Source organism: Anser brachyrhynchus (assembly GCF_964034855.1).
Source record: "Anser brachyrhynchus genome assembly, chromosome: 15".
Lineage (NCBI taxonomy): Eukaryota > Metazoa > Chordata > Aves > Anseriformes > Anatidae > Anser > Anser brachyrhynchus.
In genome coordinates, this window is record NC_137733.1 from 12,088,713 (window position 1) to 12,112,441 (window position 23,729).

A 23,729-nucleotide genomic window follows, 5' to 3' on the forward strand; every position below is an offset into this window, starting at 1 on the left:
AAATCTGCCCAAAATTTTCATTATTATTTGCATTAGAATTAGAGGCTATTTATTTTGCATTTCATTTTCATGATACACACCATATTGGTTTTAATATCAAAAGAGACTATTATGAAAATCCAACCTCCTACACAATACAGATCATACAAAATCTACCATTTCCCATTGCAAGTCCATATCTTCTAGCAGAGCTACAACAGTAGCAAATTGTTGGAGAGAGAAATTAGCTTTGAAATGGACCATATATTAATGTAAAATTTTAGTGTACACAGACTTTTAATGCAGGGTAGAAATACTGTCATTCTTCCAATGGTAACAGCATTCTAACTGACCCAAAGCCTCCTATGAATTATACCAAAAATTAAGAAGCAAATTTAAATCTGATTAAATGTGATACGATCTGAACATAACATTAAAAAAAAAAGATAGAAAAGAAAGAAAAAAGTCACGTCAAAATATTTTTCTTCTGATCTGCTTCCAAACAAGAAGTGATCTCACTTACAAACAGTGGTCTTATGCATCCCCAGCGGGAGGGCCTCAAGCACACATCATTTGTGCCTTTCTGCCTTCATTCATCTGGCACTGTACAGAAGACACCCACTGATGTCTTCCCGACAGTGCGCAGTTGTCTTCCCAGTAGGGTGGAGGAAGGAGAAATGACACTAGATGTTAGTGTTAGTTGCTGTCAAACCCAAGCAGCCAGTCTCTGGAGGGAGAAAAAACAATCTCTGGATGTTTAGATTTCCAGTGCATTGGTTACTCTTAATACCTAAAAGCTTAAGCCATTGATGTTCACCGTGAAACACCAGCACCAGGGCCAAGTTTGAAATTAATGAAGATTAAGGCTGGCACCAAGGAGAATGACTTAAACAAGTTCAGAACCACACATCAAAAATCATCACTGACCGTGGCTAAAAAAATGCTTAGACTGTGAGAGAAAAAACAGCTTAAAACATCTTATGGGTCAACGAAGCAAACTAAATCTGACACAAGCCCACTCAATTTATGTTAAACTTAGAAGCTGTTTTCCAGCACTCACGAGTGTGGCTGTATGTGCCCAGGAGCTCTCTCAAGTCACCTGCACGGTTGGATGAATGCCTCTGTGATTTCCCGAAGGGCCACCTTCCCGTGTGCTCACAACTCTCAAGTGCTGCTGCCCTCTTTACACTCTGGCACAGGCCTCTGTTGGTCCTTCAAAAACCAGAAATTTCCCAGATCCTAGCACTGAGTTAATGGTAAGCTGCCTGTTCATGTCCTTCCCCAGATAGCCCCTGCTCCAGCGGGAACCTTGGAGTAAATACCAACGTACCACCTTTATGTAATTCATGCATGTTATATATATATATGCTTGCAGCGATGCCCTTGAGATTTGTGTTCTTTAAAGGAAGGGCAAGTTTTCTGTAAAAATGTCCCATGCTTGACACTGTTTTTAATAAAGTTTGGCCAAGGACTGGGATCTGCTTCCATTCTGCAACCCCAGCAGATAAAGAGCTGCCTTGGGTCGCACGCTGCTCTCAGCGGTATTACCAGTCAGCCACTGTGCTCAGCAAAATCGGGAAAAAAAATTGTGTTCTGCAGAGTCAGACTATTTCCCCACTTAGTGGGAAATTCTGTTCTACTTTTGTGTTTCTGTAATTTGCCCTTGCTTTGCATTATTCTTTTTTTTTCTTGTTTTTATTTTCTTGTTTTCTAAAGAAGCGCCTGACATTCTGAATCGCACCTACGTTAAAGTCAAGGATGAAAAAAGTAGGCTCTGCAAAGGAAATTGAAAAGACTATGCCTTTTGGCATAGTTTGGGAAACACTCTGGTGACACACATTACTAGAAGAATATAAATTATTACAAAGAGAAAAGAAATGTACTGTAGCAGTGGATTTTTGAAATGTGAACGCAATATTCCAAGGCTTAGGTAATTCACAGCAATATCCAGATAACGATATTTTCCATTTCTGCTCCTTCAGATACCAGTCTTGTAATTCCACATACTTTTGGTAACATCTACTCATATTTCTGTTACTTTAATGGGTGACGGAGAAAACCGTACGTGCAGATACATATAGCAATGAACTTCCTGAGCCAAACTTAAGAATAGAAACGTTTCTAGGAGAGAATGACTTGCCAAGACAAACAAGTTCTGCCAACATTTTAGCACCACAGAAGGTCAGTTGGGTTATAATTAAGTCTAATTAGCATTCTCATGAATTGCAACACCTTTTCACTTGAAGGCACGTAATGCTTAGAAAAGTAGGGATTTTTATTTCATATATTCTAAGAATCAAAGTAATGAGACATTCTAACTTTGGCTTTAAACATGATTCACCACTTACCATCATAAAAGAGAAAAGGCACACCATCATTAAAAGGAAAAGAAAGAAATGTGTGTAGTTTATGCAACCACTAATACTCACTGCTTCACTCCTGCTTTCTCCTATTCTTCTGCAGTAATTTTAATGATTTTCTTCTCTTCTGTTCAGTACTACTCAGGTGTTTTTTTTAGCATTATTCTACATTTTCTTTTCTCCTTCTCACAGTTTCATAACCCTTCTGCCTCCCTTTTTGCTTTAGCACCCTATTTTTAATTCTGTCTTCAGATCTTGCTGCCTGCTGTCCCCAGCAAGCTGGAGAATCTGACGCTGGGAGACTCTTCTTTCTGTTTCTGCAGGCACACCGTGATCGCCACGTTGGACGGAACTGCGCTGGGAAACCACCTGAGATTCTCTCATGGAGGGAAATGGTGAAACAAAAACTGGTGAGCAGAGACAATTTTTTTTCTCCCCTTTTCCTTTTCCTTCAGGTCAACACAAAGAGAAAGAACCGTGAGCCATGTGGCCTCCTCCTCCTCCCCTGGAGCACCCAGGATTGAAAACCTTTTTCTCACTCACGAGAAAGCAGCTGAAAAGGCTGGGCTGGCAATGCCACCCAGCACCTGGGGGTACACAGGGATGTACCCCTGCCACGGGCAGGCACGCGGCTTGCTCTGGCATCGCTCTTTGTGCTAAGCATCACTGCGGGCACAACTGCGACCGCCGGCGTGCTGCGCTCCCAGGCGCCAGGCAGCGCAGTGCCAGGAATGGTCCTGGCTGTCCCCAGCACCCCCTCATCGACACTCTCTCATTAACTCCTCTCAGCTAAAAGGACGAGGGATGGCTTTAGAAAGGTGTCTTAGTGCCTCAGCAGCGAGAGCATTGCTGCTGCGGGCTGCCTGCTACTTCCATGTTACTTTTCAAACAGAACACACAAAGCTGCTGCAGAAGCAGGGATTTCTAAGAACAATATCCCCCAGGAAACAATAGATGCTATTAAATGCGTTTTATTTCCTCCAGGTAAAGTCATGCTCTTTCTCCCTAATGTTACCACTCGAAACGGAAATTTATTTCTCTGCTGAAGAATTTCTCTTTATTTCATCCCACATACCAGAAAAGATGATTCTGTCCTCTAAGGGAAGTACTAGCTCTTCAAATATGTATGACCTACAAAACAAGTTGAATTTCCCCTTGCATGTCAAAAGTCTACGTGTAACACATCTCTTTCACTGAACACTTTCTAGCATTTTTCTTTGCAAGTTAACAAAAAAAATTAAAATAAATATTTTCCTGTCAAAGTTGAAGCCCCATATAGTTATGTTTTCATGATGTGAATAGTCTATTAAGAAATAAAAATGACAGTTTTAATTGCTGTATGGTACTTCGAGTTCCACCTGTCCTACAGGAGATTCACATGTCATCAGGGAATTAAGATGCCACCTCACTTAGTAACCCTTATTTAATGGAAGGTTTTTTACCATAGGTGGGGCAAAACATAAATCCACAGCACCCTTTTGTTTACTTCCAATTATACTAAGCTCTTGCATCTGTAAGATTACCTTATCCTCCCACGTATTATTCATGCCTGTAGCTCTACAAAAACACACAGACTGAAATCCTTGACCCACTGAAGTTTCTGGGTTTTTACAGTGGTTTTCCAGAGCTTGTATTTTAGTTTCCTTTCCCCAGATAATGATTTCCTATGATTTCCTTCTCTGATGACTCTAAATCTAGTTGTTTCTTTTTCCAATCTTGCTGGGTAGAAAAGACTTCAGAGGTGTAAAAGGATTGAGCCAAGATGATCCAAGATAGTCGCAGGACATTTGGGGCCAGAATGCTGTCTACGGTTATATCCGCTTGGTTTTTCAGCATTTTATGACTATCCCTGGTAAGTCCACAGAATTCAGATCAGTTGCTGCTGAACCAATCCCAGACAACCTGTTGCCATACCTCTAGCAGTTGAACTCTGCTATTACTGAACTATGTAGCAGGAATACTGTTTCAAAGTAATTTCGTATGGGTTAAGTGAAACTCTGGAGTCAAATTAGTTCAAATATAGTTTCATATTCTCTCATCTAACAAGGCACGGGTCCATATAGATAACAGCAGAATATCAACAAAAACCCACAGCTTGTTCCTTTGCTTTCCAAACCTGAGAACCATTATCTCTAGATCCATCGCTTACTAGCACACATACCGCAGTATAGCTTGAGCAGATGGTTCAAAGCTAACTGTCAATCCGTCTGCAGTTCAAAACAGCGGTGAACTATTCCAGCTGTTTTCCAGATCAAAAATATTATTGTCATTTTGCTATCACTGCATGCTGAGGGTTATGTAACAAAAATGCACATGTCCCTCTGCCTGGAATGCAATTAATTTCCTCCCTCCCTACTGAGAGTGGTAAGTAACAATTCAGACAGTCTGCATGCTTCAGTTTTAAGCACGGCCAGAGATGCAACACTGGTTTTATTCCTCGTGGTAACCCACTATTGGTAACACACCAGCCTTCTGCAGGTCTTAGAGACAGGGCATATTTTGTAGTTTGGGGAAAAAATAAACACTATCTTCCTGCTTATACAAGATCTCTGTCTGTAGTGTACTATAAATGCTTTGTTGTAGTTCTCTATTTTAACCATAGACATTGCTTTATGTTGGAATGTAAAGTATTCTAAATAAGTATGCTAACTAAAGTAATTGCTTCCGATTGAAATTGGCTGCTATACTGGCTATATATTTTGGTATGCAGAAATAAGGCATTGCACACTATGAACTTTATAATGGTGGCATAATCCCATCTTAATTTACAAAAATCCAAATACCATGCATTAGGTTAACTTAGGACTCCATAATGCTTAACCACTTCAGGCAATTTGCTCACAAAAAGAGAACAAGTAAAACTCCTTTGCTTAAAATGGTGCACTTAATCAAAACTCATTTCCCCAATGCAATCTTGTCTGTAATATGCCTTTCATCTTTTTAAGTGCAGCTAACCCAGTGATATTTATATATCAACTATAAGATCTTCAGGACAGGAGCTTTCTTTAAAATATTTGTACCATACTCAAAATCCTTTAGTAGTTACTGTGATATAAATAAAACATGGTGACAGGGTGTCAAATGAGATGAAACATTAACTTATTACTTAACTGCAGCAATTTCCTTTAATGTCTTATTACTTGGTTCAGCTTGTTCTGGATTTCTGGCATGGTTTACAGCTTGCTTCTGCAGGGAGCATCTGCAGTGGGGTTTTAGTAGTCTTACCTGGTTAAATAGGCCAGAGCCAGCTCAGATCCTGACAGCTTTTTGGGCTCTTCTTTTTTAGTAGAGATTCCAGCTTCTCTCATCAGCTTCTTTTCTTCCTTCTTGCGCTCTTTTTTCAATTTTCTTTCCAGTTTCCTTCTTTCCTCTGGGGTAAGATCTTCTTCATCTGTTGCCTGAAGTAATGCACATTTAAATAAAGGGTAAATAAAGGTAAACAACATATGCATTATTGCAATTGAAGTGAACAGGTAATATTTAAAACCAGACGCTTCAATCTTCGTAATTTTATTGTACACTGTATTTCACTATGGATTTTTTTAAGCATATATAGATATGTAAGGGAGTAGAGTTTCCTTAAGATCCTGAGTTTCTGGGGCCGTACTCTCACACTGCTGTGCACTGAGAAAACCTCTGTCTTCCACACAGGGACTTGATATCCACTGTGCCAGAAGGGAAGATGTGACAACCACCATCTTCATCCCAGACCTCTTGGAGACCCTTTAGCTATCTTGGGTAAACATATGCACAATCTTGCATAAACATATACACATATATCCCAAAAGGTTAAAGTTTCTCTAGGTTTTCAGGCAGAACAGTTCATAATGAAAACCTAATTACTATAAATATATGTATAATTATACCCCAAATGAAAATATTTATTTCACATACAGAAGAAGATCATTAAAGAGATACGATGAGTTTATCAGGGGAAATCCGGTAGGGAGATCACGCAAGCTAAAAACAAAAAGCTGTTCCATAACAAGACGAGACTTACTCCAGTGACTCTGAGCACTGGTTCATTCATATCTTTCCAGGCAGTAGTCCTCTGAGCTGTTAAGTATCAACTGGAAGCATAAAAAAATCCAGCTGGTGTAATACTAAGAGGCTGTTACTCAACATCCCCCCACGATTTCCACATTCTGGTACATTTTGATTTCCTGTGTGAGCACTGCAGTCCAAAACTAGCCATGATTGTGCTTTCCCTCCTCTTCCCATTCACACTGTAGAAAGACTGACATCAGATCTAACAGATCTTCTCAAGAGATTTACCCTTTATAGAGCCCTATTCTGATGATCATCTTGGACAGACCTTCACAAAATCGTAGAGAACGTAGCTTCTGGATATCGCAATCCCTGAGGACCTCAGGAAGCAGTAGGGATTGGGACTCAATGAAACCACCTCTTCTGTGCAACCTCCCAGCAATGACTGAGCAATGAAAAATATACAGAGTTTTGCAAACAGGACTCATACACTTCCTTGTGGGTATTTCCAAATCCAAGAGCGAAGGGACAGTATTAATTCTTAGCATGCTAGTTACACACCCCACACTGTCCCAAACAAAATTGTGATACCTTCACTGTGGTTTGAGGACCTGCTGCTTCTCAGCCACCTCCATGGTCACTGTGAATCAACGCAGGGTAAGACACGCACACTGTGCACCGTTTAAATACCATTATCTCTTCCAGGCTAAGAACAAAAATACTTCCAGTATTAGCTTCTGGGAGGAGCTCAGGGTTTTCAGCTGCTGTGCTGTATTATTCCCTTCTATCTTCTGTAGCCAACTTAAAATTGCAGACACAGACACATTTCTAAATTATAGGCTCAGACTGGAATAGGTTGTCAGGCTCCTTTTTTTTTTTTATTTTTTAAAAAACTGAACCATATTTAGCACCTTATGTTGAGACAGTTCAAGCATCCTGCTCATGACATTTAACAAGAGGTGTTGGGGCCACAGGCAATGCTATGGAAACATAAGGGATTGCAGTAACGTGGAACATGACAGAGATGCTGCCCAAACAGTACTGATTTGCCAATGACTCCATTAATCCACTTCCTCAGCAACAGCTGTGTTGGGTTTGTTAAGACAACCTGAGCGAGGAACAGCTTCCTACGAGGCCAGGCTCTTATTTATAAGATGGGTAGGAAAAACCAGCCCCAACAACAGTGAAAATGGCATTAATGTAAGGCAGCCCAGGAGACGTGTACCTTGCCTGTTCACACGTGGACTTTAAAGAGATTCGTGTACAGCAGGGACAGAAAAAGGGGAGATAGCATGCAACTGTTTGCCGAGTTACTTAGATCCATAAACTCCACTCAAAATAAGTATTTCCTGATGATTCTGTCATGTCTGCGTGTTGCTCCAACACTCTGGCTGCAATCTGATGCAGGTGGAGCTTACAGAGAGCAAGGAAACCTGGAAGAGTCACCAATGCCTCTGGCAGCCGTGTTAGCATCTCGTCGCGGGGCTGGGACAATAAAGGAGCCCGACCACCACCGGCATTCCCAGAACAAGAACTGCATTCGCAGACTGGGCTTTGAGGGAAGGGGTCATTTGATGATCAGGTTAGAGCACCTGACCACTGCGCAGTGGGGATGGGGACCCCGCTAGATGCTTAACATGCCCTTAACGTCCCTTTTGCCTTGAGACAAAGGTCTCTGAGCTGGTGCTCAGACCCAGGCATGAATGTCCCTTTTGCTCCCCCCTTCTGGGAGAGGCACCCACCACAGAAACCTGGATGCACAAGAATATTGATCACTTTAGGGAGATGGGTTAAAACCACTTTATGAAGCGACAGATCCTCGGGATTGTATCAGCTAGCATTTGTCAAGCGCCTTAAAACAAAAATCCAAACATGGTGCTAAACAAGATTATTGTTGAAGACGTTCAAAGCAAAGGATAGGTAAACACAGCAATACCTGAATGCTAGCTGATTTGCCAAAGACACCTGCTGAGGACTAAACATGTGTTCAGTGTCAGTTCCCGCATTATCTAAGTTGACTTTGACTCATCTTTTCAGCTCTGTTTTCAAAGCCCAAAAAAGGACAAAGCAGACATCAGAACAAATGCGAGTAAGGCAGAAAAGAGGATTTGCTTTTGTTGTTGATGTTGTTTAAAATGCTTTTTATTTATTATTATGGAAAGCCAGCATCCACCCAAAAAGTCTCAACAGATGTTGCATTTGTATAGCAGACATTTCATACCTCATGCTAAGAAGAAATAATATTTAGGGAGAAGGTAGGTATGTAATTGTTTTACAGGAAACACCGTTTTCGTTGGAAAAACTGTCCTGGTACTTACTAAAATAACAATCCAGCCACACAAAGCCCAGAAAAACACCGAGGGTGGTCATTTATAAAGTGTTTGTAAAAGATTACTAGAGCAGCTGTCCAACAGACGACACACTACACTTAATCTTCTTTTAAAAATAATGTAATGAATTTGTTTACTTTTCTGTGAGCCATGAAGCTTTCAAATAAAGTGACTGTGGCACATCATTAGACCAGCTCTGATAAAGAGGCCTCTGCTCCTTCATACTTACAGTAAATGCGTATCTCTGTACCTTCCCTCCCCCCACGCATTCCTCACATTATCAAAAAGCTTTTTATCCCTCTCCCGACCGCTCCATTAAAAACAAAACAAGTCGCTCCCTCCCTATAAGTGGGTCCCAACATAAATACCAAGCCCTAACAACGTGTTTCCAGCGGAACAATTTCTGCACTGTAGGCCATCTGAAACACAAGCATTGTTCTCCCTTCGGGGCTGGAGCTTTTCCAGGGTTGAAAGAGTCGGGATTTATAGCTTAAGGTACCCTTCTGATAGCACAGACCGTAATTCGGCCCAATGAAAATATGATTCAGTAGGCTTCTGTTTGGGACTCCCACCACACGTCCTGCGAACGCTTGCAGACTACCTCTCTCATTCCAGCTACACTTTTATCCACTCGTGCCAACACGATTTAGGCCAGCAGTAGGTACTACAATCGGTCCTCGACTGGTTTTGTTTTTTTTTAATTTGAAAGACTCAAGTTTTATCTGTTTCATAAAATGTGTGCATTTGGGGCAGATTTTCCACTGAAGCTGAGGTTCACTTTATCATAATTCAAAAAAATAAAACACAAAACACAACGGAAACCAACCAACCTTCCCCAGATTCTGGGACTCAAAATAAAGCCAAACCTTTTAATGAAATTTAAAGCCTAGCTATATTTATTTTAACTTGAATGACCCCTGTTATGATATTCTACCGATGCATTTCTCCTTGGAATCAACAGCATTATTTTTTAAATCTTTTTTTCCCTGTACCATTAGCGTGACTATTTTTCTGAGAGATGCGTCCAAAGTTTGTGAGCCATTCAGAGTTTAAAAGCACAAATCAACAGGGGACTTCATTGTTTTGAGGTCATAAATATTCCACATTGTCTCCTTTTATATTTATAATGTGACATCACAATTTGTAGTGGCACAATTTATTCTTAACTACAACGCTGTAAAGTCCGTACTCGAGCGTGTGATACACTTGTTTATTGACGTGATAAATTTAAAACACATGCATACAGAAAAACACAACACTTGCTTATTTGCAAAGCCTGCTGTGAGCTCCCACACCACCTTGGACCGTGTGCTCATTAGATCTCAATCTAAACAAGGTCAGGGCAGGTCAGTACACTTGAATGAATGACATTCAGAGGAGAGGCAGGCCTTTTTCATGATTAAGGAGGTGGGAGTCTTCCACTTGGAAACTTTCCAGAAGGCCTGAAAAGGTGCTGGAAGGGGTACTGCCACCGGTTGCCGTATTTTGGAAAAGAGATGGACCCCCAGATCTTTAACATTTACGCTCATAAAAATCCATGTCATCTTCACAAGGGAAAAGAGATGCAAAGCTCATACGTTTTCAAGCAAATTCCCAAAGTTTGTACTATACTATGTCAATTTGCATGCAAAGGACAGAGACTGCCAAAAGAGCCTTTCATCAATGCCAGCCTTGAATTTCTGATTTCTAGGTAAGCTTAGTAATATTGTATAAATAAATAGGCTAAGACATCTGACTCAAAACATCTTTAGGCTTCAGCTGTGGCAGTTTTATCAATCATTTAAGTTTTCACTTATTATCTGTAATCTTGAAATATTGCACAAATTTAAAACATTTTACAGGTTGTCTTTAGAAATGAGTTTACCTGTCATAACGGGGAAGCCATCTCAAACAGAAGTGAGTACAGGATTTAAGTGTCCAGCAGTCCTGCTAAGCAGTTCAGAACAGAGAAAAACAACCCTGACTGCAAGAGAAACTGGAAAAGGCAGAAAGATTTACCCGAGAGAGGACTTGCTGAAGACATCAGGCCCTTTTTTGCAGCAAGAGTGGCAAAAACAAACAGGTGCAGTTTTGCTGAAGACATCAGGCCCTTTTTTGCAGCAAGAGTGGCAAAAACAAACAGGTGCAGTTTTTCAGAGCCTGAATTTGTATAAAAGCATCAACTGCCAGGGTATTATGAACCGTGACAGCTGGACAACCAGTACCAAGATGGTATTAACGGCACATTAATTTTGTTGTGTTTCAACAGAGCAACAAGTACATTTTAAAATTTGTTTCCAGATTTATAGTTAACCAAAGGGCCTTTACTGTCTCATACTTCAGTACGACTGAAGATGTCTTCTAAAGGCTTCTGCTCCTCCTTCTCCTGCTGTTTTAAAGACTCCTACATTTGCACGCCCAGCTGTCTCCTGCCAGCACAGAATAAGGTTGACAAGAGTCAGAAACTCAGAAGTGCGCCGATGAACCTGATTTTCATATATTGCAAATTTGCCTTTGGGATTTGTATGTGTAGGTCAGAATTTGCTGCGTGGTGAGGGGTCCTGCCCAACCCGCGTGTGGCACAAGGTGCAAATGGAGCACGGTGCAGCACAGCCGCTGCCTTTGCTGGGGCCAGGAGCGCTGCTCATCCTCCCCCAGCAGACATCCTCAGAGCTCCGGCAGCACTGCAACACCCTGGGTGCCACCTGACGGCCGTGTGCCCTGGCAAAGGAAACTCAACGTAAGGAACCGGCCGGGGCAGAGAGGTGATGGAAAAGGAAACCTGACAAAGGCGACAGGAAGAGAGCCGGAAAAAGGAAGCAAACCAAAGTTTCTGTTACCATCAGCGAGTTCAGCTGCCCCAAAAGTCAATGTGCTTTTACCTTTTTCTACCAGCACAGCAAAAGAACAGCAAAGCAAGCGGCATCAGAAATCCAGAGGAATAAATTTTAACATGACTAACAGTGACAAAGGTATAAAGTGGGCTTCAAATTTTTGAACTCTGAAGAGAAAGAAGGCGAAATGGACGATACAGCTCGCTTCACAGTAGCAGCATTGTGCCTTGTTTGTTCATTAAGCTCGTGTTATTTCATAACTTTTAATATAGAGCAATGTCAAAGGGGCTTTGTTCGCTGACCGAGAACTGACTAGGAGCTACCGACTCGTCACATAATGGATTCTGCTTACAAGCAGCCTTTTGCCCCAAGTATGCACCATGCACGATATTAGCATACAAAATGTTCTGTTTCCCTCGTACACAAAACATATGAAGCCAGATAAATAACTGGCCATCTGCCAGCTTAAAAACAAAAAGCAGAATCTATAAATACAGTTCAAAAACTACAAAGAAGAAAGGCTGGCAAATCTTTAGATGCAAGGTTCATAAAAGAAAGACTGACAAATGATTTACTATTTGAGGCTTGCCAAAGGACTATGCTACAACTACAGCTATAGAATTTACACAAAATAGTTTGCAGCCATATTGAATTTAAATAACCATTTTCTGTCATTTAGCACCTTATGAGAATAAGAAGTATGACCAGAGAGAGCACATGAAACATAATTCCCACGCAGAAAGCAAGCTTTGATTTAAAAGTAACATTTGTAGAAATATACTTCCTTATATCATGTCTGTAGAATTTCCAGAGGAAGATTTAAAAAATATATATATTGTATAAAGAAATAATTAAAAACTTTCATTAAAGCTAGTTGTTTTTAAAATCTCAACTCTTGGCAACAGAAACACTGGGAATAAATTACGTTAAGTTGATTTGGAAAGGTTTCTGTAGATGCAATCCAGGCAGAAAAGCCTCAAACAAGTTCTGCAGGAAGCCAGATTTAAATAAGAACAAGCTTTTTATCTTTCTGATCCAGGAACGGATTCTTTTAGTAGTCGTGCAAATGTTAAAAGAGTATGTCCTTATGTACTCAGATACAGTACCTCATAAGCACAAGCAACCAGGTGGTACACTAAATCTGCAGCTGTAATTTAGAATGGGTACAGCCCTTGTAGCTTGAAATCAGGCTTTATTTACAACTGTGTGATATTTGCATGTTTCATAGATTTACATCCAGTTCTGAAGAGCACATAATGTGGTAACATTAGAATCTGCATAATAATAAGAAATCAAGCTATTTACTAAATTAAACGAAAGGATTTATAGGCACACAGAACAATACGACTTACAGAAACTAGCTTGTTGAATTCCACTTTATAGATTGTTTGCTGCTATAAAGTACATACTGTAGCAGATTAAGTTCTAAAGCATAAATTACTACCATATTTTATTTCTCATTTTTCTCCACCAGTATCACAGTCCTGAATGCAACAGAAGTATTTAAGACAACTGCACTACTGCAGGCTTGGGGAATGTAGTTTTGCTTCATTTGCACGACGACAGTGCCAGGAATTTTCACAGATTTGCAGAAGGACTCCGCTTACTCTCTTACCCTTAATTAAACCACGTTCGCCAATCAGGGGAAGGGATAAACGAGAAAAAGAAGAAGAAAAAAGAACCCTCGGGAATCATTTGTATCCACATCGCTGTGGCTCACATTCAGCCCCTCTTCAGCCCTCCCCGCGAACGCAGAGAAGAATTTTAATAAAAGGAGTGCGGGGCTGTCCCAGCCCTCGGCACTTGAACCGCCACCAGCACGACCTTCCCCTTCGGGGTGCTGACAGTCGCTTCCCAACTTTAAACGGCTTTGGGCTCGCAGAAGGTAGAAGCGGAGGATAAGCTGTTTTGAAATCAGTGCTGGAGGGGAGGAAAAAAAAAAAAAAAACAAACCACGAGCTCCATCTCCTCCAATGAAAGAGGTACCACAGGGTGTAGGCAGGTTGCCAGGCGAGCTCGGCAGCGTGACCGCACTGCATTGAGTTTCTTTAATGAAAGCCAGGAAAGAACACATTACACAGTGTTTCTTCTGCGAGCTCGCTAGCCTCCAGTGATTGAAATCAATAAAAACAGTCGGCAAGGGGCCCAGTGGGGGAAGAGAGAAATCTCCACTACAGCATTCAGTTTGCTTTCCACTTTCTCCCTCCCCCCTGAAGTTAAACTCTGAAGCTCACCATGACAAGCGGCTTCGCTTTCAGCGCTCGGCAGACTCTGGTGGGGATTTAAAGGAAGCGAGCGCTCCAGTTCCCCTCGCTGCCTTCGCTCTCGCCACTCCGCCGCGAAAATGAAAGGCTGGCTTTGAATTCGGGTCCTGCCTGGAGAAAGTTCCTGGGGCAAGTGCACCGCTCCGCATCTCAGGAGAGGGATGAGTTCTGCAGTTGGAGGATGTTAGAAGGTGAGAGGGGAAGGAGGAGGAATCTGAGTCAGCGAGAGCCCGCGGCCAGGCGAGGATGTCAACCACGGCGGAGGGGACCTCTGGATCTACGGGACTGACCGCGAGCAAACGGCCCCGATCGCTGTCATCCGCGTCCTAAGGCAGCCGAAACTCTTGCCTACACGTGACCAACGCTCAGACCCAGGTAAGTGGGAGCCGCTTTTAACAATTCCCTGCGTGGTGCCCAAAGTGGGAGCGAGACCTCCCCACCGAGCCTCCCCCGGCTGCCCCACGTCCCTCCGGTCCCCTCTCAGGCAGGTCAGCGCCGAGCTCGTCCCGGCTCAAAACCGTGGCAGGCCGCTAACCCTCGCCGAGCTGTAAAAGTGCACAAAAGCCCTTTGTTTGCCACTTTGGGGCTGAATTTGCTCGCTGACAAGGTAGAGGGGCCATGGCGTAACTCCTCCCCTCACAGGAGCCGCCGGCGCTCCCGCTGCGGCGCTGCCCTTTGGCTGTTCGGGGCGACGAAACGCGCCCAGCACCGCGGGCTGGGGCTGGCTGCCATCTGAACGGCTGCCAGCGAGGGACTGCTAACGCGGTCCGTGCTCATCTATCTTATTTATGTATTTTAATCACCATAGCAGCCACACACACTACTCGCGCTGAGTTCCATGTGCGGGTCTGAAGCGTGAACTGTGCTGCTTGCATGCACGCGGGCTACTCGGATTATTCTATCGAAAAAGGCTTGGCACTTATTTCTTAATGCAGCCGGGGGGGATTTCTGACACACAGGTCAGGAATGACAAACACAGGCTTACCCAGCACTTGTTTTACCAGCAGGCAGTTTTTATACAGATAGCCCTATAAAAATGGGAAGACACAGATCGCAGCTGTAGATCCCCAAATCCTTCACAAGGTTTGGGCCAGCTTTAAATACCATGGTTTAGCTAGATATCAGTGAGACACTGAGCGTGAAATTGAAGCCTGCCTTTGGCAGGGTAAGCGAAAATGATGACAGCTACACCTCTTTCCCAGCAATGGCAGGAATTCCCTGGGACAGGCACGAAATAGGTAACTGGAGCAAGAGCAAGCAGGCTTTGCCTCCTGCACGCTGGCCATCGTGAGATGGTGACGGCAGCTGCCCAGGCCCATTTAGGACACCAAGGCAGCGCTCCTGCAGCCTCTCACCTCACTGCCCCATGTCTGAGGGCAAGCACGCCGTCTGACGGACGGATGGACAGACAGACAGACAAGAGAAGAGCCTCCCCAGCGCCTCCTCCATCTCAGTACCACCAGGCAGGGGTAGGACCTGGAGTTCAGCAAGTGCGTGTGTATCTGTGCAGGTGCAGATGCTGCTTGCTCTTTGGAAACGCAGCTTTTTAAGGGTGATTGCATTATTTTCTCCTCACAAGGAAATGTAAATGACCCAAAGAGTGACATAGAGAGCACCTCCATCGCTAGGACTGTTGTTTTGGCACAGAAGTTTGCTTAAACATTTTTAAAGCCTGAACGGTTCTGATCAAACTATGGAAATAGCAGAGGCAATGTTTAAACACTAAGAAGTTTTTACATTGATTTTATCAGTCCAGTACAAAACAGCCATAAGGTTATAGCTTAAGATGTAAGAAAAATAATTAACATTAAAAAAAGCAAAGTTGTGATTCAGAAAACGGCCCCGCCTGACTTCTGGGACACATCCATAGACTCACAATTCACCACAATTTCCCCAGTTTGCAGAATCTGTTCCACGTTTTGCCTTCCCCTGCACAGATCCTTTGCAGAAATGACAGCACCCAGTGAGGGCATCACGGCAGTCACTTCCACTCCAACCTACAGGTCTGGTTTCCACTGCTCTTGGAGCTAAATTTATCCTTACACAGAGGAACTCACTGAAGGCTGTACTTCAGGTTTTTTTTTTCTTTTTTTTTTAAAAAAAAAGCTTAGGTTAGGTGGGACAGACAATGCACACCACTTGCGGTGACATTCTCAAGCTCTAATGATATTCCTCCCCATTACTCTCAGCAGAAAATATAAATATTATCTTTAAAGCAGAGTGCAGGATATTTTTGTTCATAGCCGTGTTTTTCAGAAGCTAAGTGGTACGAGTTTCCATAACATTTACTGTTAACAGAATGTGTTATTTTCAAGCACACAACAGAGAAAAAAAAAAAGTATCATGCATTTTCTTAGTCAGAAGTTTTGACCAAATACAGATACACTAGCAATCATACCATAGGGCAAGATCTGTCAAAGTTTTCCAGTCACGCCAATGGTATTAAAACAGACTCACTGAGCAGTGAGACCCAGTCCTTCAAACCCTTCCTTTAGAGTATGGAGATCTGGAAGAAACCCATCTTGCTTTGTTGAGCTGGAAACAACAAAATATGATGGAATCTGTTTCTCACATTTCTACTGGTCTTGATGGTCTCATAACCAGAAATACTTCATCCTCAACTATCTTCTGCATGGTCAAGAGTTCCTAATAATGCATGCCAGTTGTCCTTAGAGCAATACGTATCAGTAAGAGAGCTTTTTGGAAACAGTATGTAGGGTTTTGTAACAACCAAAAGTAAGTGAAACACTTTTAAAGGTGGAAGGACAAGCACTTGTTTTAATCTCACTGATCTACATCCTGATGAAGGTAAAGGTCTGGAATTCTACAAAAACAATTTGAATGACTCTTTCAAATAGGGTGCAATTCAACAATGATGGCAACAACAAAGTGCGAATCTCAGGGTCTGCTAAGCACCGGGGTGGCCAGTCCTGGATGACACATAATACTCGTGTCTACACTGGGAAAAAGAGCATTTCCATGCATTTCAAACGAATGTGATCTGACACTTCTTGAATACTGTAAAGCTTCAAGATATCTCTTTTCTTAATTACACCGCTTGTTCCTGTTGACAGCATTGCATTCATTCAGCTGAGCATATTTAGTTTGCTCAGTTTCAAACTGACAGCCTCCCTGTAATGTACCTGAAATGTACCTATTCTGATCAAAAAATGGAACATACAGTTAGAGGAGGTGCATTCACCCACCATCTATGGGAAAGACCAGTGAAACAGAAGATTCATTACTAAAGGAAAAATAAAGGGTTATTGATCCCTAGGAAGGCAGTTTGCCTTGTAATTCAAACAGGAATCCTTATGCTTGACTAAGGAAGACGTTTTTTGTTAAAAACAGAAAAGCCACCGACACCCTCTCTCCCCCCAAGTTGTCATTAGCTTTAGCTCCAGAGTTCAACAGGCTATATAGCTACATCAAATTCATGCCCTGGTATATATCCTCTATTTTCAAACTCTCTGGGTTCTCCCAGATAACTAAAAGAAAGAAAGAAAAAAAAAATTAACAGATTTCTATTCATGACTTTCACATCTAACAAAACCAACACAACTGTAGTTTGATACACTAAGATCTTTTAAACAAGTATTCCAGAATGTATTTCATACATACACGTGCACACAAATGCAGAACATACAATTTTAATCCATGATGAACAAGACCCAAAATGAGACACTCAAGAAAACAGAGTGGGCAGGATTTTTCTTTAGCAGAATGTATTCATTTCATGACTCAACAACCCTAAGCAGACACCCACAGCAGCACCTAGAACACATGTAGCTCCTCAACTGTCCCGTACATCATAGGGTGACAACTGAGCATCAAGGTATCAGCCACCTCAACTCGCGTCTTGCCGCTTGATTTGCTTTACAATAAAATAGATGGCTTGTGGGGATAGAGAATTGGACTTTAAGTTTGGTTATGAATAAAAGACATCTTACCACACAATAAGGAATAAATGTGATGGAAATTACAGGTTTTTGCATTTGACTATGTTCAGTGATAACCAGACATGGGTGACTTAGATTGTGCCAGTGATGTCCCATGAAATGGTTGTTCCTGTAAAATACATTTAATTTCCATGAATACACCCTTGAACACCTGTGTGAACCTGTTTAAAGAACAAGTGCTAGAAAGTTCCACCTGCATCTCACACACAGTTCCGCTCCCACTGAACATCCTCTTTTAAGAAGTTTTGTCTCAAGGAGAACAGGAAAGGAAGGATGTTTCTACAAGTTAGCACAAACTGCATGATCTAGCTTTCTTCCCAGTCTGCTTGCTGCTCCTCCACTTAAAATGGTCAAGCCCAAGTAGTACTGTCTGATTAAACATAACTGGTAGGAAAAAAGAATTTGAAATATTACTTGCCAGTTTGAAATGGTCTCCTGAAAGTTCCTTAAGAAAATTCCACCCCCAGTTTCTGCATTCTCAGAGTCTCTCAAATTAAAGTGCAATCTGTTCCCAAACCCTGTTTAGCAACGCTTTACTTCTTCTCTGTTCTTGTGAGCTCCCTGACAAGTGCATGTCTATGATTGCAATTCATAACCCCTCCAAATTTATCACGCAGTCTTGGAGCACTGAAATGACATCTGTTTTTTATAGCATCAGGTGTGCCCTCATTATGCATTTGTGAGGCAGAGCAGAAAATTGAAAAACAATTATGATTTAAGATCCCAAATTAAAACCTGTCGACTGGTTAGGAAAAAAAACACTCCATAAAACCTGTTTGCATTTCCAATGACCACATTGAAGAGCGTCATTGTAAATGCAACACAAAACAAGGTGTTGGTGGTGTTTGCTTTTTTTGAAGTTAAAGCAACTAGCAAGTTATCTTGAAATAAAATTTTATTAATTTATATTTCAATAATAAGTAGCCTATGCATATTTATAAAATTAATACAAGTTATGTGGATTTAATTTATAACTCACTTTAGTTTCAAACTCAGGCTTTACATGTATAAGTTATATTTTACATATCTGATAAAACAAGCATAAACACAACAGAAAACACAACAGAGAACAGCTGTCATGCAAATAATTAAAAAATTGAGAATAAAATAGCGTGGATAATTACAGACAGAATAATGTGTGGAATAGCAGGAGGACTAAGCTTATCACATACCTGTTTTGGTATCACACAATTCTGCAGGGATCAAAAGGACGGTTTAAAGAAGGCTTTGCAAAAGGACAGAAAGGCACCTCTGTGCTGAGCTACAAGTGTCTTCTTCAGCACACACAGGGCAGTGCGGTAGAAAGCACCGAGGATGGTCATTAGAAAATGCAGACTGTCAAAGGCAAATGTTTGAATTGTCAGCAAAAGAGGAAAGTCAACATCTCCATAGCACATGCAGGATAATGGCTAGAGTGGGAATAGAATGCAAAGCTTTGAAAGTGAAGTGGTTTATGCTCGTCAGAAGAAAAGGAGAGCAAAGGAAGACGGAATTTAATAGCAAATCCTAGGAAGTCATAAGGTAGAATTGGGGAGATGAAGCCCTGACAGCGAGCACGGCTCCTGAAATCTCAAGTCAAGGAGAAGAGGGAGCAGCAGGGAGTTAGAGAAGCCAGGGAAGTCAACACCTGGTTTTCTCTCAAGATACAAAGACAAAAACATTTTACTTCCTACACATCATTCTTCCAGATTCCCTGAATGAACTCTGCTTTTATTCAAGGCTTCCATAAAATGTCATTGACTGTTAAGAACTGCTGTTAATTGACTCACACAACTCCAAATCAGCTCGGAAGCACTGACCTCCCTCCCACTGTATGTGAGCAACCAGGCACCCGGCAACAGCAAGAGGTGCAAATTCATGATAATTTCCATCTTTCAAGTTATAAACAGCATCATGATTCATACTTTTCCTGGCTTTCAAAATGTTTACAACGTGGCGTTTTTTTTTGTACCTATACACCCAGATCTTACTATGATTAGACTTGGGATACAACTGGAAATAAAAGATAAAAATTTAATTCATCAAATGCTCTTGACAACTTTCATGACAGGAAGCCTGGTTCATGTTGGCAGTTTTAAGCCAAACACTGCAACCTACCCAAAGCAACAAATTTAAGCCAACAGTGGAACTTATCAGCTTAAAAATTTCTTAATTTTCAGGCATATCTTCATCCCAGAAAACATATTACAGAATTATATTTTCTCCCTTCATATAGTACATATTCATTTTTATACCTAAAAATCAAACATTACCAAACTACTTCTTTATTTATTTATTGTTGCAAGTCAGCTCTTTTGTATGTTTATGTGTCTGCCCCACTTAGCTGCAATCAGCACGGCCCAACGCTTCCTGCACCCGCCTCCCTGACAGGGCGCCCACAGCACAGCAAACACTGCAACAAAGACCAAAGACCAGCTGTGCTTAGCAAAACGTACAGGTCAGGTCTCCAGCAAGGTGGAAATGCTGCTGAGAGAGACCAGCAACAACAAAATAACTGGAGGACCTCACAGTGTTAGCCAGGATGCTGTTTGGTCTCCACATGCGATACCGCTCTGCTTCTAGTTCTGTGACATCAGCATTTCTATAATTTCATCAAGTACTTAATAGCTAACATCCACGGTACGTTATGAACAATAGGAAGAGAAAACCTAAGTACACAAAACCTGACATACATTAGAGTTTCCTACACCTCCTGCAGACCGACGGCTTCCAGGCACTGCAGCCTCCATGCAACCCCAAGCTGAGCCTGGTCACCTGCAAAAGTCTGCCAGAGAGGAACATAGCAAGCAAAACAAGCAGTACGCAATATTTCAACTCCCTGCTGGTTGTTATTTTAGGGAATCTGAGAGTTCTGTAATTAATATAATTAACCGTTCTGGCCTATGCTTTCTAACATTTAGATGGTGATTCGATCCTAGTCACGGTCAGTCCTAAATTCCATGTGTTTGTAAGCAACAGCAGAGCCTTCCATCACTGCTAGGCTTAGCCAAGGGTGGGATACTGTGGCTAACAGATCTTCTACATTCTTTCATCGAATGACTAATCTGAGGTGCAATTTCATAATTACTTTGAAGATTCCTCCTCTCTAAAGAAGGCCATGGCTCTTTCAGGAATGTTATATTCTAATGACCAGTGCAAAGAAGAATGGCAGTATATACTGGAGAATTCAAATGGCACACAAAATGGAGAGGAAAATGTAAACTCTGCTTACATGAGGCCCTGGCAAAACATATAGACTGTTCCTAAGCTGACAGTTTTATAACTCTAAATGGTTGTGCAAATGAAATCCAAACAAAGGAGCAGAGATGTTCTCTAAATCACTCAGCAATTGCTGCTTAGCAAAACCAGCAGCCACCAACTCCTGCAAACAAGAAGAGGTACTTGAAGTGAGCTTACTGAATGGAAAAATGTCAAGATTTTTTTTTCCTAGCTTTATTTTTCTATATTCTCGAATCTATATACATAATGATTCAGTTCACCCTGACAAATATTGTATAACCAACAATCAATCACATCAACTTTTTATATGTTGAGAGAAGTCAGATACCAAGTGATAAAACGAGTTCAGGCAGAGGGCATATGTTAAGCAGCTGTGGGTCCATTTAAGCTGTCTATGTGCCTAAAAGCTTAATGTCATTACACAGAGCTCTGATTTCTTCCTTTCCCGCCTTACACTAAAATATTCACATTATGTTATAATAGAAATGATTAACTTACTGCAGGAAACATGGTCACACAGTGACTGCAGCAGTACAAACAATATGCCTATAAATTAGATGTAATATATTTTCCTTACAGTGAAAGATTACACAACTGAATGCTTCTGTTCAGGCTCTAAACAAAGCTTTATTTGTGAATAAAAGAATTTCAGGTAGCAGATTCAGGAACAAGTTAAACCACCATAAGTTAGTACTGCTGCCAAGAGACACACACTCCGTATTCTCCCACCTCTTCCTCTGGTTGGCACAAGTGTTTGTACTGTCTTGTAAACTCATCCGGGTTAAAATTACCTCTCTATTCCCCCCCGCAAAGGTTACTTCAAAACCAAATCTGTTCCCTGATTCCAGTCACTGTGAATGTTTGTGCCAGCAGAACGAGGAGGTGATGCAAAGGCGGAGACACGTGGCTGTACAGCTCATGAGATCACTTTTTTTGCACCCTCTGACTTAAGACACCATTCCTCAGAAGAAAAATAAGTGTAAAATACTTAAGCAAAAGTTAAGACATGAGAAAAGTGGAGGAGAAAAAGCCCTTGAGCACATGCATAATGACTGGAACACTTGCTCTTCCTCCATACCTAGAGAGACAGGAGTACCTAGAGAACAGGAGTAAAAATGGCATCTCCCCAGCTGGAGCCCAGAGAGAGCAGGCAACCAGAAGCACCTCTGCACGGAGCACTTGCAGCTCTGCACCTTCACTGCTCAGACACCGATGTTGTAGATTGAGTACAGAACCTGAGCTACATGAGCAGCCACCCAGAAGGTAGCTATTACTACTTAAAGTTAAGCAAACCAGAAAGCAAATGAAAATGTCCTGGTATTTTTAAATGCATCATTTGGAACGCAACTTTTTATTTAACCTAAAACTGGCAATATTGTATGCTTCACATTTTTATTATTCAAAATGTGTCAGGCAAGAATCAGTCTATCATGAATCCAACTAAACTCTTTTCTTTTTACATTTGCTATTGCATTTGTAATAGAACTGTAACAAGGATCAAATGCCTTCACTATAACACCATTTTGAAAATGCTATTTTTCTGGCAGACGCAAGCAAGTCAATTCAAAGAACATTCAACAGATAACCAATAAAGCAATCTATAGATTTTCATGGTGCATGGAACTTCCCTTTAAACAATTCCAAAAATATCAGCATGAAGGATGAGTCCCTCTCTGTTCTCAGTCCTCCTAGGTGAGCTTTTTGTTCCCTTATTTCCTCCCTTCAGATGGTGTGCTCTGGCTGCTATAGCCATTACTCCCTGAGTCGCAGTGTTTAACTGTTCAGCATACACACTGACTTCCTGCCCATCGAAAACTCCAAAGCACATCCAGGAAACAAACAGCTCAGGAAGCAGATAGGCTCCGAGTGGAGTTGTCAGGTCTTCTAGCCACTTGGATTTACAGCTGCGGTGAGCAGACACGGTTTAGTTTCCTGCCTTTTAGGATGCGTGAGAAAATCCCCCTCAATTTCTACCTATTGATCTGCAGTCAACAGACACATCAGAAGCAATTTTTTGTTTTAGTTTCAAAAATTCATTTTCTACTTGCTCATTCTGGGATGGGAAATACTACCAGTCAATTGTTAAACCGCTCCAGAAGTCTCAGTAATTCCAAAATAAAATTTTGGTTTTATTACTACACTAATAAAATAGAAGAATGCCACCATCTAGTAACAACCGATGCCCTTTACTTTATTAAAGTATCTCATTGAATAAGGATTAGTAACTTCACATGCTATATAAATGCACGTACAAGATGTGGGAAGGAAGTTAAAGATGGAGAAGATGTTGCCATGCTCTGTCCCTCCCTTTGCATTTCCTCTCGTGTCTGCATCATGGCTGAGGTCAGCAATTACTCAAAGCTGGTGGCAGTACCCTGTTCAAGGTCAAACTCCAGCCACCTTTCAAAAAGGCTCATATTTAGGTAAACAGAACATAACAATACTCACTGAACTCTGGAACCTCACAACGGACACAGCGGGCTATGCTGTGCAACCAGCAGCAGAGGAATCACAAGAATCAACTGAGAATTTGCAGTGCTATTGCAAAAACATCTACTCACAACTCTTGTGATAGGAAGTGTGCAAAAATCTGTTATCATATACCAAGGAAAAGGAGTTTCCTTCTTCTACTTCAGGATTAGGCAGCAGGATGGTAACTAACCCAGTTTAGACACCACCAGGCTCTCGAGGCACGGCCATTGAGACCACAGACAATCCAGACCAAGCGCCCCTCTGAACAAGGGGAGAATTTCCACCCAGGACTGTTTTTTAGTTGCAGCCGCAACAGAAGACCGCTCTGGTTTGTGAACTGACATTT

The 23,729-nt window shown here is 41.7% G+C and overlaps 2 protein-coding genes across 7 annotated transcripts in view; one reads left to right on the top strand and one right to left on the bottom strand.

Moving 5' to 3' along the window:
- Window positions 1-23,729, bottom strand: part of CHLSN (cholesin) — a 133,284-nt gene that overhangs the window by 21,543 nt on the left and 88,012 nt on the right. For 3 of the 4 annotated variants that reach the window (XM_080556735.1, XM_080556736.1, XM_080556738.1), the window contains one exon: window positions 5,565-5,737. In XM_080556735.1, coding sequence (XP_080412861.1) covers window positions 5,565-5,737 — 173 coding nt within the window. Of the gene's footprint in view, window positions 1-5,564; window positions 5,738-6,339; window positions 6,461-23,729 lie in introns of those variants that run through there. The other variant, XM_080556737.1, reaches the window with a different exon arrangement.
- Window positions 13,704-23,729, top strand: part of GPR146 (G protein-coupled receptor 146) — a 60,364-nt gene continuing 50,338 nt past the window's right edge. For all 3 annotated transcript variants that reach the window (XM_080556728.1, XM_080556727.1, XM_080556725.1), the window contains exon 1: window positions 13,704-14,108. The gene's annotated coding sequence lies outside the window, so the exon portion shown is untranslated. The remainder of the gene's footprint in view (window positions 14,109-23,729) is intronic.